Source organism: Morchella sextelata (genome assembly GCF_020137385.1).
Source record: "Morchella sextelata strain SCLS chromosome Unknown scls_21, whole genome shotgun sequence".
NCBI lineage: Eukaryota > Fungi > Ascomycota > Pezizomycetes > Pezizales > Morchellaceae > Morchella > Morchella sextelata.
In genome coordinates this window covers 201,571-217,633 of record NW_025408636.1, presented here as the reverse complement: position 1 = coordinate 217,633, position 16,063 = coordinate 201,571, and the positions used below count along the sequence as shown (strand labels likewise).

The window sequence follows — 16,063 nt, the reverse complement described above, 5'->3', positions numbered from 1 at the left end:
ATTAGGGACTAAATTGATATGACAGACTTCAAACAGACAGATTAAGAAGGAGGAATATCTTAAACCCTCCAGAGAATGCGGCAGGTCTGGAGCCCTTCGGCGCAGTAATAACCCCCTGACTTCCGAAACACAACCGCGATCCTCCTTGGACAATCTCCCAAGACATCTACGCGGCGCTCATTAAGCGCGAAGGCGGACTACATATACAAAGTTTACAAAAGCCATCCTACTCCAAGCACGCATTGACCATGCCCTGCCACTACTACAGGTAACTCCATCTCTGAGCGCGGTAGGTTCCCGTCTAGCTGCTCATGGTAACAAAAGCATCGGGAATAGGCCTTACGTCTTGTTTGAACATGTGAGGGGCCGCCGGATACGAACTTCTATGAGCACACACAACATGCTGCCGGGTGCCATCTCCTGGTTAAGAATATCATGTCCAAGCCCCATCTAATATTCTCTGGCCGCCAGTAGAGTACAGGTCTAGGACTCAGTTACATATACTACTGCATATCTCCGGTCATACAACCTCAGACCGGCCGAACGTCTACCAGTAATTAACCCTTTCAAAATTCTTCACGGACGGCGATGGGGGTTTGAAATTCGGTTCGCCGCCGGAAATGGGGAGTGGGAACGAAGTGGGTCGTTCGTCGTTGCGGATCACGCTGCAGGACAGCTGTCAAGCCCCATCTTCACCGGAGCCCATGACATGCATACATATCCTATTTCCGCCAAGTGGTTAGTCCCTGCGGCTTGTTTGTCGCAGCGCTGATGAGGGCCTAGTTGGCGGAATATGTATATGTATGTGGCTAGCTGGGAGATGCCCAGATAAGCATAATTGTGTGGTTGGTGGCCGGGTTGTGGCGAAACTGAGTCGGGGCCGGCGGGGGTGTGGATGGGTGCAGCGTGCAGCGGCTAGTGGGAGGCCGGCCAGGGGGTATCCACTTGGTCCCATACTATCCGTATCTTGGGGTGGGATTTTATGAGTAGCAGAAGTGATGGGATTGTGGGCGGTGCGTCGGTAATAGAGACCTGGATGCGTTTGCATCGGGCGGGAGTTCCCCGGGCACGTCATCAAGATTCGAATCCAAGGAGATCAATTCTTTTTCTCCGTGGTTTTTAGAGGATTGATTATGAATATACACATATATCTATGATTACATGAAATGTACGCGCATCCATGATAACACCGCAAGCAGCCTCTTTACAGAGATTCCAGATCACTGCGCATGCTGGTTCTAATCTCATGCATGTTCACCCCCATCCACAGTGTCGATGGATACCGCTCCCATATTCCGCATCTTCTTGGGATCATGGCTCAGTCCCTCGTCTTCAACGTAGCTCCCATATACGTGGCGCTTCCAACCTCAATGATAAGCGGGCGGAAAATCGGTGCGCTGTGGCGTGAGATCGTGTGGGTATGGAGATGGCGATGGATGAATGAACGGGTGGGCAAAGTGGCAGGTCTTTGGGGTCGCGAGAGTAATGCGGAGTTAATGGTGAATAGGGGTGGATGAGAAGCTATGCATCGATAAGTGGGAGTGAGCGGCACCGGGAACATAAAAGGCACCGCGGCGAGCGGAATAGAGTAAGTTCATTTACTATGGGAATGATCTTCGAAGATGGATGGCGCGAGAATGAGGGTCTAGAGAAGTAGAGAATGGTCAACGAGGGCCCGGAGTCGCGTTTACCCTTCCTCCTCGCACGGGGAGGCGAACGTATATCTGCGCGCGTGAGAGGACGATGGTCTTTGCTAGAGGTGTGTCGTGTCGATGTTCGGAACGAGTCGGTGGACAAGAAGTGCGACCAGGCTCTCGTGAATAGTCTTCTCGGCTGGAGAGTGGTGGGGCGGAAACTATCTGTACGAAGGTCGCTATGGTTTAAGAACAAGAGGGAGGGGAGAAGCAGAACAAGAATTATCCAAGCCGCGTGTGGTATAGAGCAGACGAAAACACGTCTTGAAAGTTTAGGGATGAAACATCTGCTTTCTCCGCTGCCGACGTGGCCGCCGGTGAAGAAGGCAGATGCCGGGGTTGGAAGTATTGGTAGTGGTAGCGGGGTAGCAGACGGGGTATAGGCAGATTCTGCAAAGACCGTCTTCTGTCCTGGTTTAGAGGGCCGCATTATTTATGTTTTGTTTGTGGCTACCCAAAAGCCTGAGCTCACTATACTGCACGTTTCGTGTCCGATTGAGTTGTTCAACTATGTGTTCTCAAAGCAAGGTCCAGTATATGATAATCAGTACAACCAGCTGCCCATTTTTCCTAAGGCTGCTTACATCCCGCTAAGTTTGTGGGGAACCCAAGAAGCCGAGTCGGGCTTCATGATACCGTCTTCGATCTGTTCCATCGTCCACGGGCCTGATTGCAGATGTTTCTCCACCGGACCGGAGTGCCTTTTCGAGTGATAGCTTGTGATCCGAGTGATTACTGATGACTCTACGGCAGCCAAGTTACAAGCTTTTTTTATCTCCTGCTGGTTCTGGGTAAGAGAAGCGACAATTTTCACTGATGTGACATGTTGATGCTTCAAAGGCGGTGTATGAGAATGTCCTGCCGCGCTTCGAGGGGGTTTTCCTATCTATGTACAGCAATTTGGCGGCATCTACATGTTTCGCCACAGGAGAACTCCAAAGCGCCCGGGTCAATTCTAGGCAAATATCGTTTGTCATGCGAGTTGTTTGATGTGTGATAGGACCTCTTAGTCGGCTGGCCTGATGATTTATTGAAGTTTGGAGTTGCGAGTGACACTTTGTGACGCGGAGAAAGAAGTGTTTTTGTGGACGTGCCAGAATAATACATCTAATACTGAAGACGCGACAAGATAGAACTCTCTCAACACTTCCGCGTGCGTGCGTGCGCGTTGCGACCATAGACGCGTCAGGGTGGGAAAATATATATCAATCTCAAATACATAATTCATGAATTCGAAAACATGCAATAATTAAAATCCTATATTTATTACTTCTACATTTACAAATCCCAATTCCCATACATCTTCTCCTCCGTCGAAATGTTTCCTCCAGTTCTGGCCAGATACACGCGATGTGGCCACTTCGTTTCGCGGAAAGCCGGGTACCTGTTTAGGAATCATTTCTCACGATATGTGGCCTTTAAATTTCGCCGACCTTGTTACCCTCTCGATTTCTTTGAGTTCGCTTAAGAGGCATTTTTTCCGCCTAAACCTCTTCTTCCCTTTTCTTCTTTCCTTGGGGGCGGCGGTGGTGGTGATCGGGCCCCCAATGTACAAGTAGTTTACATATTTTGGGAAGTCTTCCTTCTTTCTCTACTAATTATTTTTGGTGTCTTCTGATGTGTCTTGTGTAATTTTAGGGACTTGGATTTCCCGAGTATTCATATGGGCAAGTGTTCCTCCCTTTCTTTTTGGTTTGTATTATACTATCACTTCTCTAGTCTGTCGCAGGGATGTGTTTCTCCCGAGTTTTCGATATATTGGAAGTCTTCCTTTTCTACTTCCTATTCTTGATATTGTTTCCTTTGTTCTTTCTGATTTCCCTTGTAAATTATATATAGGGATCCACGATTTCTCAGTGAATATAGTGGAAAGTTTTCCTTCTTCTCTTCTTTCCTTATCCTTCTGATCTGTCTTGTATATTCTAGGCATCTCAAATGTCGTTCCCGATTATTCATATCGGAAAGTCTTCCCACCCTTCTCGTCATTTCCTTTCCTTTTTCTGATTTCACTTGTATAATATATATAGGGATTTACCACTCCTCAGTAAACCTATTGGAAAGTCTTTCTCTTCTTTTCGTTTCTTGATATTTTCTGATTCGCCCCTCTAGTGAATCCTAGGAATCCTTCTCCCCACCCCATCTATTTCTCGTATATATATTTTTCTTATGTCTTTCATTTCTGTCACCTTTCATTTCATTTATTTCCTTTTCATGTTAGGAACGCTCTTTTTCTCACTGGGTTTTTTTTAGTGAGGTTCCTGTTTATCATGTCATATCATTTCCTTTTATTTCTCTTTTTTCTTATTTTCCTTACACAACGACATTTCTACTATATTTCTATTTACCCCCTCATACCATTATCATGTCTTGTGGATCGCCCATCTAGTATGGTAGATGGGGTTCCTTTTTCCTTTGTTTTACATCTCTTTTATATTTTTATTTCCCCCCTCATACCATTATCACGTCTTGTGGATCACCCATCTATGATAGATGGGGTTCCTAAAATGTACCTCTTATGAGCTTGTATTTCTGTTTGTCGGTTCACTCTTTTCCCACGCATTGACCAGCGGGGTTTTTAATGAGGTTCTGTTTTTTGTTGGTTGGCGAGATAGAAATACAAGTTCATTTCCGGTCAGATATTTCTGTGCATCGTAGTCATTGTGAAATGAAGTTATAGCTGGCTATTTGTGTAGCTGGGTTTAAATTCGATCATTCTTTCATGAGATTCTTAGTAGTGAAAATGTATTCTTTTGGCTGGATTTAATAATCGTAGACATGGGTGTCCCTGCGTGTAGGCTACGTGGACATGGCTTCGAACTTGCCCGTCACGCCTAAGTCTTCGTCTATCATCCCGGATCCCTCGCTCGTAGGAAATGATTTGAGTTATACGTGTACAGCTCATTAATAGAGATACACGTATGCACGTCTTGACAATTAACACCTATCCCACCTCACGAAACCGATTCTCCATATATAGGTACACATGATCAAGCCTGCACCCTCCTCCTAGACTGGTAAATAAAACCCTCCCACAGCTCTCACCGCCATTAAAACCTACCCAAAGCCCCCCAAACCCACAACCTCGTACGCCAGTATCAACACAGAAAAAGCCCGCGCAAACACCGCCCCTACGAAAACCTCAACACAGCTCGACGTCTCCTAGTGCCAGTATAGTACATGCAGAAACTAGGTACACCTTACTTGAGCTGGTAGATAGCCTTGTCGCCTGTACCTTGTTCCTCGAGCATAAGGCTGACCGGTACGGCTGATGACAGCCCGATGGAGTAATCGCAGATGCAATGTGTTTAATTATGCATTAACGAGCGCTCAAGTTCGGGAAGTTCACGAAGTAAGTGGCCCCCTTGCCTTCGAGGTTGAGGTTGGTACCGCGATGTCGCCTTGGATTGTCATGGCTTTCAGAGGACGTCCCTTACACTGCTAGGACTGCCAAGTATCGTATCTTAATTCAGTGGCTTGCGTGCGAAGTTCGCCTGATCTCGTGTTGGCAGAATTGAAGTAACAGCGTGCTGACAGCGGAGAGCTCTCCACGCAGTTGATTGTGACGTTGTGTAGTTGAGATGTTGTTTCGAACCTTCTATGGCGCCGGTCAGAAAACGGTATAGTCCATGCGCATATGCACGACGACCTCGCCATATATGGCAGAGCTCAATATGCCGGGTCCCTTACTCAGGGAGTTCTATTTTTCCTCCTGCAAAATCAATTTGCTATCTCGGCTTCCTAGCTTGGGATATTTATGTACGAGATTTCGGTGAATCTTCACCGTCCGGAATAGCGAGGTGCAAGTCGTATAACTAAACCCAGCTAGCTAGCTACTACATAGAGCTAGCCAGCACTCATGATCGTGGGGAGAAGATGAAACTACCCTTATATATTACATACGTCGTTTATTCACTTTACTCTCGTCCTATTCACTCTTACAAGCAGCACATGCAACGGTCTTAGTGGGGGTGTCGGGTCTACTATTTGATGGATGCTAGTACTAGTGTTGCTTCCCTAGTACGTGCCTAGCCTCTGCTGCGCCTATTGGTAGAAAGTGGTGGATCCCCGCGGATTGGGGGGGTGGGGGTTTAGTGGAGCCTTGGGTTTCAATATATGTGTGAGGACCCCTAAGGCATCGCGCGTCCCATAGGATTGGATAACCGCCCTACTGGTATGGTGCTGCTACTGTCCCATTGGTTCATGTGTTATGTACGAAGCTGAAAGAGCGTGTTCGGGGTTTAGCTTTCGGGACTCTCTTACATGTGCCTAATGGTTTCCGGAAGCACCTTTTTTCTTTTCACTGCCTCTCATATGGAGTAGAGGTACTTTGTAGTACTGCTGCAGCCCTCATGTGGTCCTACTGCCCTTGTTGCTTTATTCAAATAAACCCTTGTGATGGAATCCGGAAAACCCAATTGTGTGAAAAGATAATGAAAAATTTGCTCGTTTGCAATATGACAATGATACCCTCAATATTCCCAATTCCTAATCCATACCCCCTACCTTAAACCAGTGCTTCTAGCTCTTTCTCCGGAGACTTTCAAAAGCAGCGCAACTACATCTTCATGCCCGCCCTGACTCGCAAGCATCAATGGCGTGCTTCCTATATTGTCTTTCACGTCGATTTCCACCTGACCAGTTTTAATCAGCGCATCTACAACCGCCACATGCCCCTTCATAGCCGCTCTCAACAGCGGTGTACGACCCTTATTACATTTATGATCCACAGTAACACCCGGAGTCTTGCAGAGAAGTTCCACAACCTCTAAATGGCCGCGTCTTGCAGCCCAGGAGAGTGCCGATATTCCAAAGGAGTCACATGGGTTCACTTCGATTTCTGAAGTCCTGAGTAGACGCTTGACGACCCCGGCTCGTCCCTTTTGGGCGGCATAAAGGAGTGGGGTGTAGCCGTGTTTGTCGGTAGTATTGACATTGATGCCGGGTGTACATAGGTGCGCAGACGTGAGAAGTACGTTACCTGTGAAAGCTGCGTGGTGGAGAGCGACGGTGCCTTTTTGGGGTGCTGGAGTGCTTCGCTGAGCGTATGCGGGGGGTGCAACTATATCTATTGCTGTAGACTCTCTGAGATTGTTCCCTTGTGGGATCTTCTCATCAGGGAAGCAGCTATTTCGTATTAAGTATTAGCGAGAAGACCTTGGGCTAGATTTGTAGGTAGACGATGGTGCTGTGTAACCTTGAGGATGTTTCTTCGTAGATGGGGATTTTCTCATCGTTGCTCGACTTGGAAGACCAGGCAATTCTCATTGCTCGGGCCGTTCGTTTTATACGGCTGAAGAATCCGAAACCCATCGTGTATTTGAAGACTGAGAGTGTTCAGAGAAAGATTTATATATGGAATTTGTAGTTTACTGTGGTATTAAGTAATGATTGATAGTGGTGATATATAGGTAGGTTGTTTGAATCCTTTATTTTGGATAATGCTTGGAATTTATAAAAATTCATATCAAACAGTAGATCCCTGTCTCCCGATATAGGCGGCATAATCCGATTAGAATGTGAGATGCATATGCACCATCAAACAAATGATCTACTCATTGGTTCACAGGTATGTACGCATATGTGTATGCAGGCGTGTTCATAACTCGTAACCACAATTCTCCCTTACCAACAAGGCTGCAAAAAAATACCCTGCATACTATGAACTTTCAACTTATCAGTGTTCTAAACTCGAGGCTGAAATTTTCAGAGCCTAGGCGCTGAGTGCTCCGGCTATCCCTATCGAACGATTGCTGCAAGCGAAAACTCTTCACGTGACACTGTTAGTCCCATAACAATCGAGTGCTGTTTGATGATCCTTGGCGGAAGGCGTTATTGGGAGAGAGGCAGAAAGCTAGGTAAGGCAGCGATATAGAAGAGTGGGCATATTTGCTAGACCAGCGGCTGTTGGGACATAAGCTATGGTTTCACCTAGAGTTCGGGATCGGCATTGTGCTTTGTTGACTGGACTCTATCTAAGATCCGCAAAGTCTTCCATAACGGGTCAAGAACGGGTAAATCATTCTGCTATTACGGTGATTACCACGTAGTGCCTCTTAAGCCTCAGGTTGGGAGTCTCTTGATCAATTATAAGTTCCTCAGTGTTCGTAGTGATTTGTGTGGGGTGTTGCAACATCATTCGCGTCGACAACGACGCGAAACGAATGATTCAACACGTTGCTATTCATTAATCCAATCGCTATCAAAGACACAATTGGGGGCGGGGACGAATACCCATTGGCTTATCATCATTGGTGTATAAACGCAAAATGTCCAAAGACACGAAAGATTTTTCTTGGTCAAATGCTCAATATTAAGTTGTGCCCCTGGATCCCATGCTGCAGTCCTATAAGTTAGGTTTCGAACAGTGCCGAAGCGCAGTATAAATGCCAAGAGCTGCCAATACTGTTCCATAACACAGTTCGAAACCTCGCCTTTTAGTACAGTCCCAGGCAGCAGTCCTATGCACACAAAATTGAGCATTCAGAATGAAATGGAGAAATTAAGCCACAGGCACGATATAATCCCAAGCTATCTCAAGGCGCGATGGTGTTTAAGGCTCAGACCCCCCAATAGACCTAGAAATACTGGATTAAAAATTTCAACAATAGACACAGTGTGGTCCACGAGGGCGAAGTACTTCGTGCCTCGCCTCGAAGCAAATGCTTCGAGGTAGCACGAGGTATACCCTTCGGTGAGGCCGATGTACCTCGATATATGGTATATTCCTCGACTCGAGTCAACATAAGATATACTCTTCAGGCTTCCAAAACGGAGATACTCGTATAAATATACATCTCGGAGGATCAAGCCAGACAAGAACTATTGAGAACCCGCTGCCAATATCTATCTCGAGGAGCATCGAGACAGGTCGAGGCATAGGTGTATATGGCTCGAGGCAACCTAGAGCATGTCTCCTTAGAGGTAGAGGCCTCTCGATACACCCCATCTTCCTCGCCTCGATGCGCCTCGTGGACCACACTGAATAGACATCAAGCTTCAATAATCTAGGCCAAATGGCTTCGAGCCCGAGGTACCCCAGGTGGAAGTGTCTAGGGTTAGCTCTTAGGCCCTTTGAGAACATCTCGATGTGACTGAACATATCAATACTACGGTCCTAAATATAACATCGAACAGGTAATCTCTAAATTCCCAGTCCGTTTCTTGACACCCCCTTTGTGGGTGAGATTGAAAGCCTTTTCAGTGCTGGCGAAGGTGAAATGTTCGCCTATCGAAAGTAAAAGGCTGTATTATACCATCCTCGAATTTATGTGCCTAATTGTTCTAATCAGTTTTGTTTTCTGTATTGATCTTGAGGTTCTCTTGTGAAAGGTGTTAACGGAATGTGTCCATTTCGTTGAGAATTTCATGTGAAATCAGGATAGCCTACATCAACAAGTTACCCACTGCCACTTCCCTCATGAAGAATTTTCCAATAGACTACCGCTCATTAAACCGGTCTCCACTATAGCAGCTGATGGGGCTTAGTAGCGAAAGAAAGGTTGGTAATGGACGAGGTGGATTTTCTGGCATTTTTCTGGCCCCGGTGGAGATAATAGGCTAGTGCTACCACCACTACGTGCTGTAGGCACAGACGTGATATATTCAGTATTCAGAACGATGGACGGATTTGGGGGGTTGGGGGGGGGGGGGGGCTTGGAAAGAGAGGTAGAATCTAGGTGTATTTTCTTAGACTTAGGTTATATCGTCTACCAGTGAAATTGAAGTAGCTGAAGCTCTTGATCGGATCTAAGTCAGATGGTCCTGTGGAGATCCACCCCATTCCAAAGATTTACATAGTAGTACTCGACGGCGAGTTGCTGGCCTGAAACGTCAGTTTGAATTGTAGTTGGATAGCTATAGGTTAATTAAAAACAGGACGAGAAATTTACATGTGAGAGAACTAGCAGAGACCACAGCGGAGATAGTGAAGCGGGTAACGTACTCAATTGAATGGACGGATAAGAAGTCACAATCACGCGCACGTCGAAGCGAGAAGTGAGCCCTGCTTTTGTACTTGTAAACAAAAGTTAACAAGAACAAGCAAAATTAAGCTGAAGGGAAATTCGGCCTGGAGCCTATTATATATTTTACATTCTTTGCAAATTTGGCTTTCGTACATGCGTGTAGCTACATGTAGCTAGCATGATTTGTGAAGTCTGTAGCTAGCAGCTTTGAATGGCAGAAAATTGACCATGACTACCGTCTAATCACAGTCAAATCAACTGATGACGCTCATATAATTCCACATATAGTATACAAGTTATACTTTGGAATAGACTTCTCCCAAGGGATTCTTTCTTTTTGCTATATATAGATGTTGAACCATTTCTACTAATTGTAAATTAAAGTTTCTCTGGATGCACGAACATCCAATAGGGAATTGTGTTACGAGAATCACAGGTGCGCAACCTATAGCCTTAAGCTTTTGAAAAACAGTAAAATTCCACTGTGAATATCCCGAAACTGTCGATGCTCTCTAAGCCTGGAATAAGCAAGGCGAAGCTCATATCCATCATATATTATCACTCGACATCAGATTGATAGTTCATGAAGCCAAGGCTTTGTTCGACGCGCTGTCACAGATTTAACTATTATAGGGCTGATATAGTAATTTTTTATATTCCTTGGCAACCTTGGTGAAAATGGGTGGTAAGTTCTTTGTTCCCCAAACGCCACAAAGCATAGCTACTCGAGCAGAGGGCCTTCTTCTATGAGTTCCATAAGTTCTGGATGATCCCAGTTTCCCCTCTTATTATTGACTTTTGATCGTCGGAGAAAATGCCGGTATTAAAGCTCACGCATATCCCCGCTTCCCAGCCGGAGGTAAACTGCGTAAACTCCATCTGGGCCAATATTCGATATACTCTCTTCGGTGGCGACGATGGCCTCTGTATCACCGGATCTAAGAGGACCTGCTGCCTTCATATTATCGACATTGCTACAAATACGCAGAAAGGGGTGTGTATACCAAATAAATCTTTATGTACTGGGCGGAGCCCACTTCTGGGAGATGGCGAGATGTTATTCATCCATGCGAATGAAGAACATAGCACAACGATCCACCGCCCAAACAACGGAATTAATAGAAAAGAAGATATATATATCCTCGATGATCAGGGTATCCTGATCGGCGATGATGAAACTACGATACTCGGCACCAGGGGCCGGGAACTCTCAATTCAAACACACTCCGATCTTCACCGGCGCGCCGCCGCCAGCGAAGAATCCACTCCTTCTGGAATTCCGATAGACCCGGTACCCCCCTCCGACAGCGAGCTGCCAACAGCGGCTGTCGCGGGCGGAGTTGTGGTGGGCGTTCTTGTAATCGTTGCTCTCTGCTCTCTAGGTTTTGTTTGGCGCCGCCGCCAGAAAAAGAGAAATCAGCCAAAAGTCGACACACATGAGGGTAAGCCCGATGAGACAGAATTAGGTCTGGTAGTGTCCGCGTTTGGAGACCCTACGCAGTTTACCAGTATTGAAGAGAGATTGGAGGAGGCAAGAACGGAAGGGAAGGAGAAAGGGAAGGAGAACGGGTCAGCAGAAGCAGACAACGCGGGCGGAGCAGTTGAAGGGCATAGTGCAAGGGATGTAGCAGAAGGAGACCATCTGGGCGGGGTAAAAAGAGAAGTGATGAGTGTGACAGCTTTGCCGGCGGGAGGGGCTAAACCAGAAGTATCCGAATCCGAAATACAGCCGGTTCGAGACTGAGAGATGTCTGGGGCGAGTGATTATGCATGAAGGAGGCTGTTTGGTAAATTTTTTATTATATCTTCTACATGTACTTATACATATTTTTAATTGCCCTAATAAATTAAATAAAGGTGAGAAGTAAATCTCTATGTGTTTGATTGAGTGCACAAGTTGTTGCATGTATCCTATTGCTTGAATTCGAATATGACGAACTGTTTGAAACCCCCTGATCAACAAGACACACTCTCATAATGATATCTCACCTATAGGGACATCAGTTTAAACTAGACACCCACTTGAACTTTTTCTCATCCTAGAAATTTCTACCTTCTCTCAACGCATCTCTTAATTGTCTTCCCTCCACTCAGTCTTGTACCTATCCATCCCCTCTACCTCCATCCCCGCTCTATTTGCTATTGATTGGCCTACTCTATCTCCTGTCCCATCTCATGTATCAGCCACGGTTCTTCGTTGAAAAAATAGCCCCTTTTAATTCATCATTAATCCCTTGTGACGCATTTATGGGTAAATTTAAGGGCATTTGAAGAGTTCTGAGTACATTCTTAGTTCCAGGAAAGTGAATATTCATTCCAGAGCGAGCAATCTTTACTATTTTGTTGTCATATATTTTCGTTGGTGTGAAGAGGAAAGCCATCACTTCATTTGTTGCACCTAAGCGTACCAATCGCATCTCAAAACAGAGAATAAAAGGAAAAAAGATAGTGCTTATATGACTACACTCATCCAGAGACAAAGTTGAAATAAAAAGTAATAAAAATAGAAATAAACAATGATAAAGGCCCCGAAAAGGCACCACAATTTTTTCGCCCTCCCCTACCCTTCAGTCTTTCGAAAAACAGACCCGGAGAATCCTTCAAAATCCCTCATCCCAAACCACTTCCTCAAATCCATCATCACTATCACTACTATCACCTGCCTCTGTTGCACTTTGGTCTCCTACTTCTGCATCGCTACCCAATAAGCTCTCCGTCTCCACGTCAAACTGGACATCGTCTCCAGCCACCGTTCCATTATCGCTCTCTCCATCTCCCTCGGAGATTACACCAAAGCTCGAGAATCCAGACGTGCTGAATGATCCTATGCTTCCAGTTTCGGTCGCACAGTCGTCATATTCCTCTTCCTTCTCATCCCCTTCGCTCTGGTCCCTTTTAGGTAAACCTGAGGACAACCCCCCCCTGATTTCAAGTTCCACCATTCTGCCCTCAGTTCTAATGTTATTATTATCGACTGTGTCCGCAGGAGCTCCAGAGATATCCAACCCCCCCGCCCAGGCTGGACAAAAAGCCCACTCTTCTTCTCTCAGGCTCACGATCAATCCATCACCGGCCCAGAACGGTTCAAAGCTGATAGGGATCTTCAGCTGCGTCGAACTCACTTTCGTTAGATAAGCTTTAATCTCCTTTTTCAGCTGTTCTATGCTGAATAAAAGACAGGTGTCGGGTAAATGATGCCTCGTGTTAGGAACCGTTAAAGCTGAAACTGGGATTCTCCAATAACTGGGCGCCCGCCCCTCTTCAGCTGTCTCAGTTACCCCCGTTGTATGGGTCGTATGGGATGATCTTTGAAAATTATGATCATTAACAACGCGGGCAATTATCGAGCCTGTTGCAGGATCGGCCCAAGCATGGGGTTGAGGGGCCCAAGGTGCACGTGTAGGATCAACCCAATTTGTGGTTAAAGCATCGGAAGGTAGGTTTTCGTGAGATGGGGGGAGCCAATGGGAGAATTCTAGGGAAGTAAACTGGCCAAGACTTGAGTCGGAGGTGGGGTCGAGGGTCATTGGCTCGTCAAAAAGGGGAGGAGCAGAGCGAGCAGCCCTAAAATAGTGTAACTGGTATTCGTCGTCGGCAGCATTCAAGGTCTCATGGTCCCCTAAATCATACTCTTCGGATGGAGGGTTTTCTGGTTCATCCTCAATCGCTTTTTCCTTGCCTTTGCCGAGAGGTGTTGGGAGTGGGGAAGAGGAAAGTCGGGGATCGGAATAGACACCAGAGATGTTGAACATTTCTGGTTCACCGGCTTCAGTATCACCCTGCCTAAAGAAACTGGCTTCGGTGATGTTTTCGTCTTCGTCTTCGCCAGGATCTCTTTCAACAGAGCAACGGCGCTTTCTCATTGGATTCTCAACTTCAACTCGCCCTGGCCTGATATCAGGGAAGATAGTGGAGGAGTCAATGAATTCTGTTTCTTTACGGTGTGACTCAATCTCCTTCATATCTGTACATGACCCATCCAAGTCGGATAGTCTCATTTTGCGCTTCTCGCCGACCTTATCCGTATCTATGGCGTGGAGTGTGTACGGCGGTGGCCCGTCGAGAAGATCGATGGTTGAAAGCTCATGCGGATAGTTTTGTCCCGGTGGTACGCTATTCGAGGCAGAAGGATATGAAAACCCCGTGGTTGTGCCATTGCCTTCCGTGGGACCAGAAATCGGGGTTCGAGAAGAAGACGAGACGGTATTTTGTGTGCTCCGCCTCTTGAAATTCTGCCACCGGGTTCTTGTCGGATTGTTCGGCATTGAACTCATTACTCTGGTTTCTGCACGTTCAGGATCAGCTTCTACGGACTCCTCCGCTTCTCGGCCCAAAGATAGCAAGCAGATTGCTGTCTCCACCTCAGAGTTCGTGGCCCCGAAGTTCGTCCCCTGCGTGTCCTCATCAATCAACAAATCTGTCTCTACCGTATGTAATGTAATATTCCAGTGAGCTAGAGCTCTTGACACCTGGAGAGTTCCTATCCTATCTGTTGGAAAATTGAATAGTTGCTTCCAATACATTCTGCTGAAGATTTGCTTGGGCCCTGGCATCATATCAAACATCGCCTTTTCCCATGGATTCATCCAATTTGGGTCCCCAGGATCTTCCGAAAATGCGAATAGAGTTGCGAGCTGTGCTTTAATCACGGCTCTGATAGCTTCATCTAACTCCGATGTGGCTCTGCGAAGCATTGGGCCCTTCGCTTTAAGATTAACGGTAATCTTGTTGTACTCTGGAATAACCTTAGCGTTATCTAACCACGCCGTGCTATTGATATAATTATACAACCTCTCTAGCCTCCCCTGTAGGGACCTTTTCGCCGCAATGATACTCTCGCCCCACGGTTCCGCTCCGGGGGGTATACTCTCGTCAAAATTGAACACTCCCGCCTTCTCCACCTTGCCACCCTGCAACTGCTTCCCCACCAGTATTGCAAATGCATCACGATATAGACCGGCGTTCTTCATCTCTGCAGCAGTCTGCAGTACGTATCCTGGGTGTTGTTCCATGAAATTTTGATTCTGGTAAAGCCACGACAGGATATGATCCTGTACTGCTGCTGTACATTCCATCTGCAAAGCAACTTTGTGAACTGTGTACCACATGGGCGTGGTGGAAATCTGTGGATCGAGGCCATGGAGGATATACAGCACCCTCTCAATGGCGCCCGTGTGCCTCAATAACGAATATGCTGGCTTCTTCGTCTCTTCCTTCTCCACCTGCGTTACAACCTTTAAATTTTCTTCAGGCTGAGCTGTTTCCCCCTTGGTTTTCTTGAGGAGGTCTTCACGAAACGCCTCAAGATCACTCTCCATCTTTACTGTGAGAGAAAGTGGTAAGTTGACGTCGAACAGTGGTGAATCCGGCGGGGACTGGTCATCCTCGATGAAATTGCCGTCGAGATTGCTATTCCACTCCAGGATTTCATCCGGGCACCAAAAGCGCTCCACCGCATCCACTGCTTCTTCGCCCTCAATAGGCGGGGATAGGTCCACAACAAATTTAATTCCTAAGGGTAGGCCAAGCTTGAGTAGGTTTTTCCGACGCAGAATTCGAAACTGGTAGGTTGGACCGAGGAGCCTTTCAAATACCGATGAACCGGTCGCAAGAAGCTTTTGGGAACTACATCGAAGTGGTTGAGAGTGCGAGTTTGATTGCACATAGATCATGGTATCATTCTCGGGTGACTGGAGATTGAGGAGGGGTAGTCTGAGCCTTGGGGGTAGTCGGGGAGTGGAAGATGAATAGGTGCGTGTTTTTTTCTTCGAGATGATCAGGGAATGTATGACCTCTTGAATAGTCCGGTCGGTGTTTTCGTTAACGGGAGTAGTTGTGGCCATTTTTCAGTCAGCCTGGGTGTAGTGGTATCCTCCTTGATTTGTTGGCTTTAGCTTTGGCTTCGACACAGCGGTGTTGGTCATTGAGCAACTTGAACGAGCTTAATGGGAGGGGGAGCTGAAAACAGCTTAACGGTAAGGTAAGGGTGGAATTTGTTAGGCGGGAAAATGGAGGGGAAGCCTTTATACATATGGGCTGAGTGCGAAAGGGCACGGGATACCTACGGGCGGAGAGGAGATAGAGCTGACGATTGTTACACTATGTACATGCGGGACTTTGACACGCAGATGCGATTCATGATAGATAAGTAGCTAACGATAGTTGTGGTGGGGGGAGAGTCATCCATCACATCACTGATCTTGTGCAGGGCTGACATCCTATAGCTAAGGTGGATGCCTTACTGCGTATGCGGTTCGTACTCAGCTAGAAGCACACTCGCTCTGGTTGGATGATAGTAGTGCCATCATGGAAGGGGAATCAACCCGCTTTCAGTGCTGGAAAGTTGAAGAAAATGGCTTAAGGTAAGTGAATATATACATAGATACAAAACAGCATATGAAATCG

General features: G+C 46.5%; 4 protein-coding genes across 4 annotated transcripts; 2 read left to right on the top strand and 2 right to left on the bottom strand.

Moving 5' to 3' along the window:
- Nucleotides 1-1,660: 1,660 nt before the first annotated feature.
- Nucleotides 1,661-2,077, top strand: H6S33_006641 (uncharacterized protein; the record flags this gene model as incomplete). Its single annotated transcript, XM_044838333.1, has 1 exon — nt 1,661-2,077. One exon carries the CDS (start codon nt 1,661-1,663, stop codon nt 2,075-2,077), a length of 417 nt encoding a protein of 138 aa, XP_044689459.1.
- Nucleotides 2,078-6,193: 4,116 nt separating this feature from the next.
- Nucleotides 6,194-6,959, bottom strand: H6S33_006640 (uncharacterized protein; the record flags this gene model as incomplete). Its single annotated transcript, XM_044838331.1, has 2 exons — nt 6,194-6,818; nt 6,889-6,959. 2 exons carry the CDS (start codon nt 6,957-6,959, stop codon nt 6,194-6,196), a joined length of 696 nt encoding a protein of 231 aa, XP_044689458.1.
- Nucleotides 6,960-10,472: 3,513 nt separating this feature from the next.
- H6S33_006639 (uncharacterized protein) lies at nt 10,473-11,402 on the top strand (the record flags this gene model as incomplete). The annotated part of the gene is made up of 1 exon (XM_044838330.1): nt 10,473-11,402. One exon carries the CDS (start codon nt 10,473-10,475, stop codon nt 11,400-11,402), a length of 930 nt encoding a protein of 309 aa, XP_044689457.1.
- An 856-nt stretch (nt 11,403-12,258) lies between these two features.
- Nucleotides 12,259-15,501, bottom strand: H6S33_006638 (uncharacterized protein; the record flags this gene model as incomplete). Its single annotated transcript, XM_044838329.1, has 2 exons — nt 12,259-13,007; nt 13,056-15,501. 2 exons carry the CDS (start codon nt 15,499-15,501, stop codon nt 12,259-12,261), a joined length of 3,195 nt encoding a protein of 1,064 aa, XP_044689456.1.
- Nucleotides 15,502-16,063: the final 562 nt, after the last annotated feature.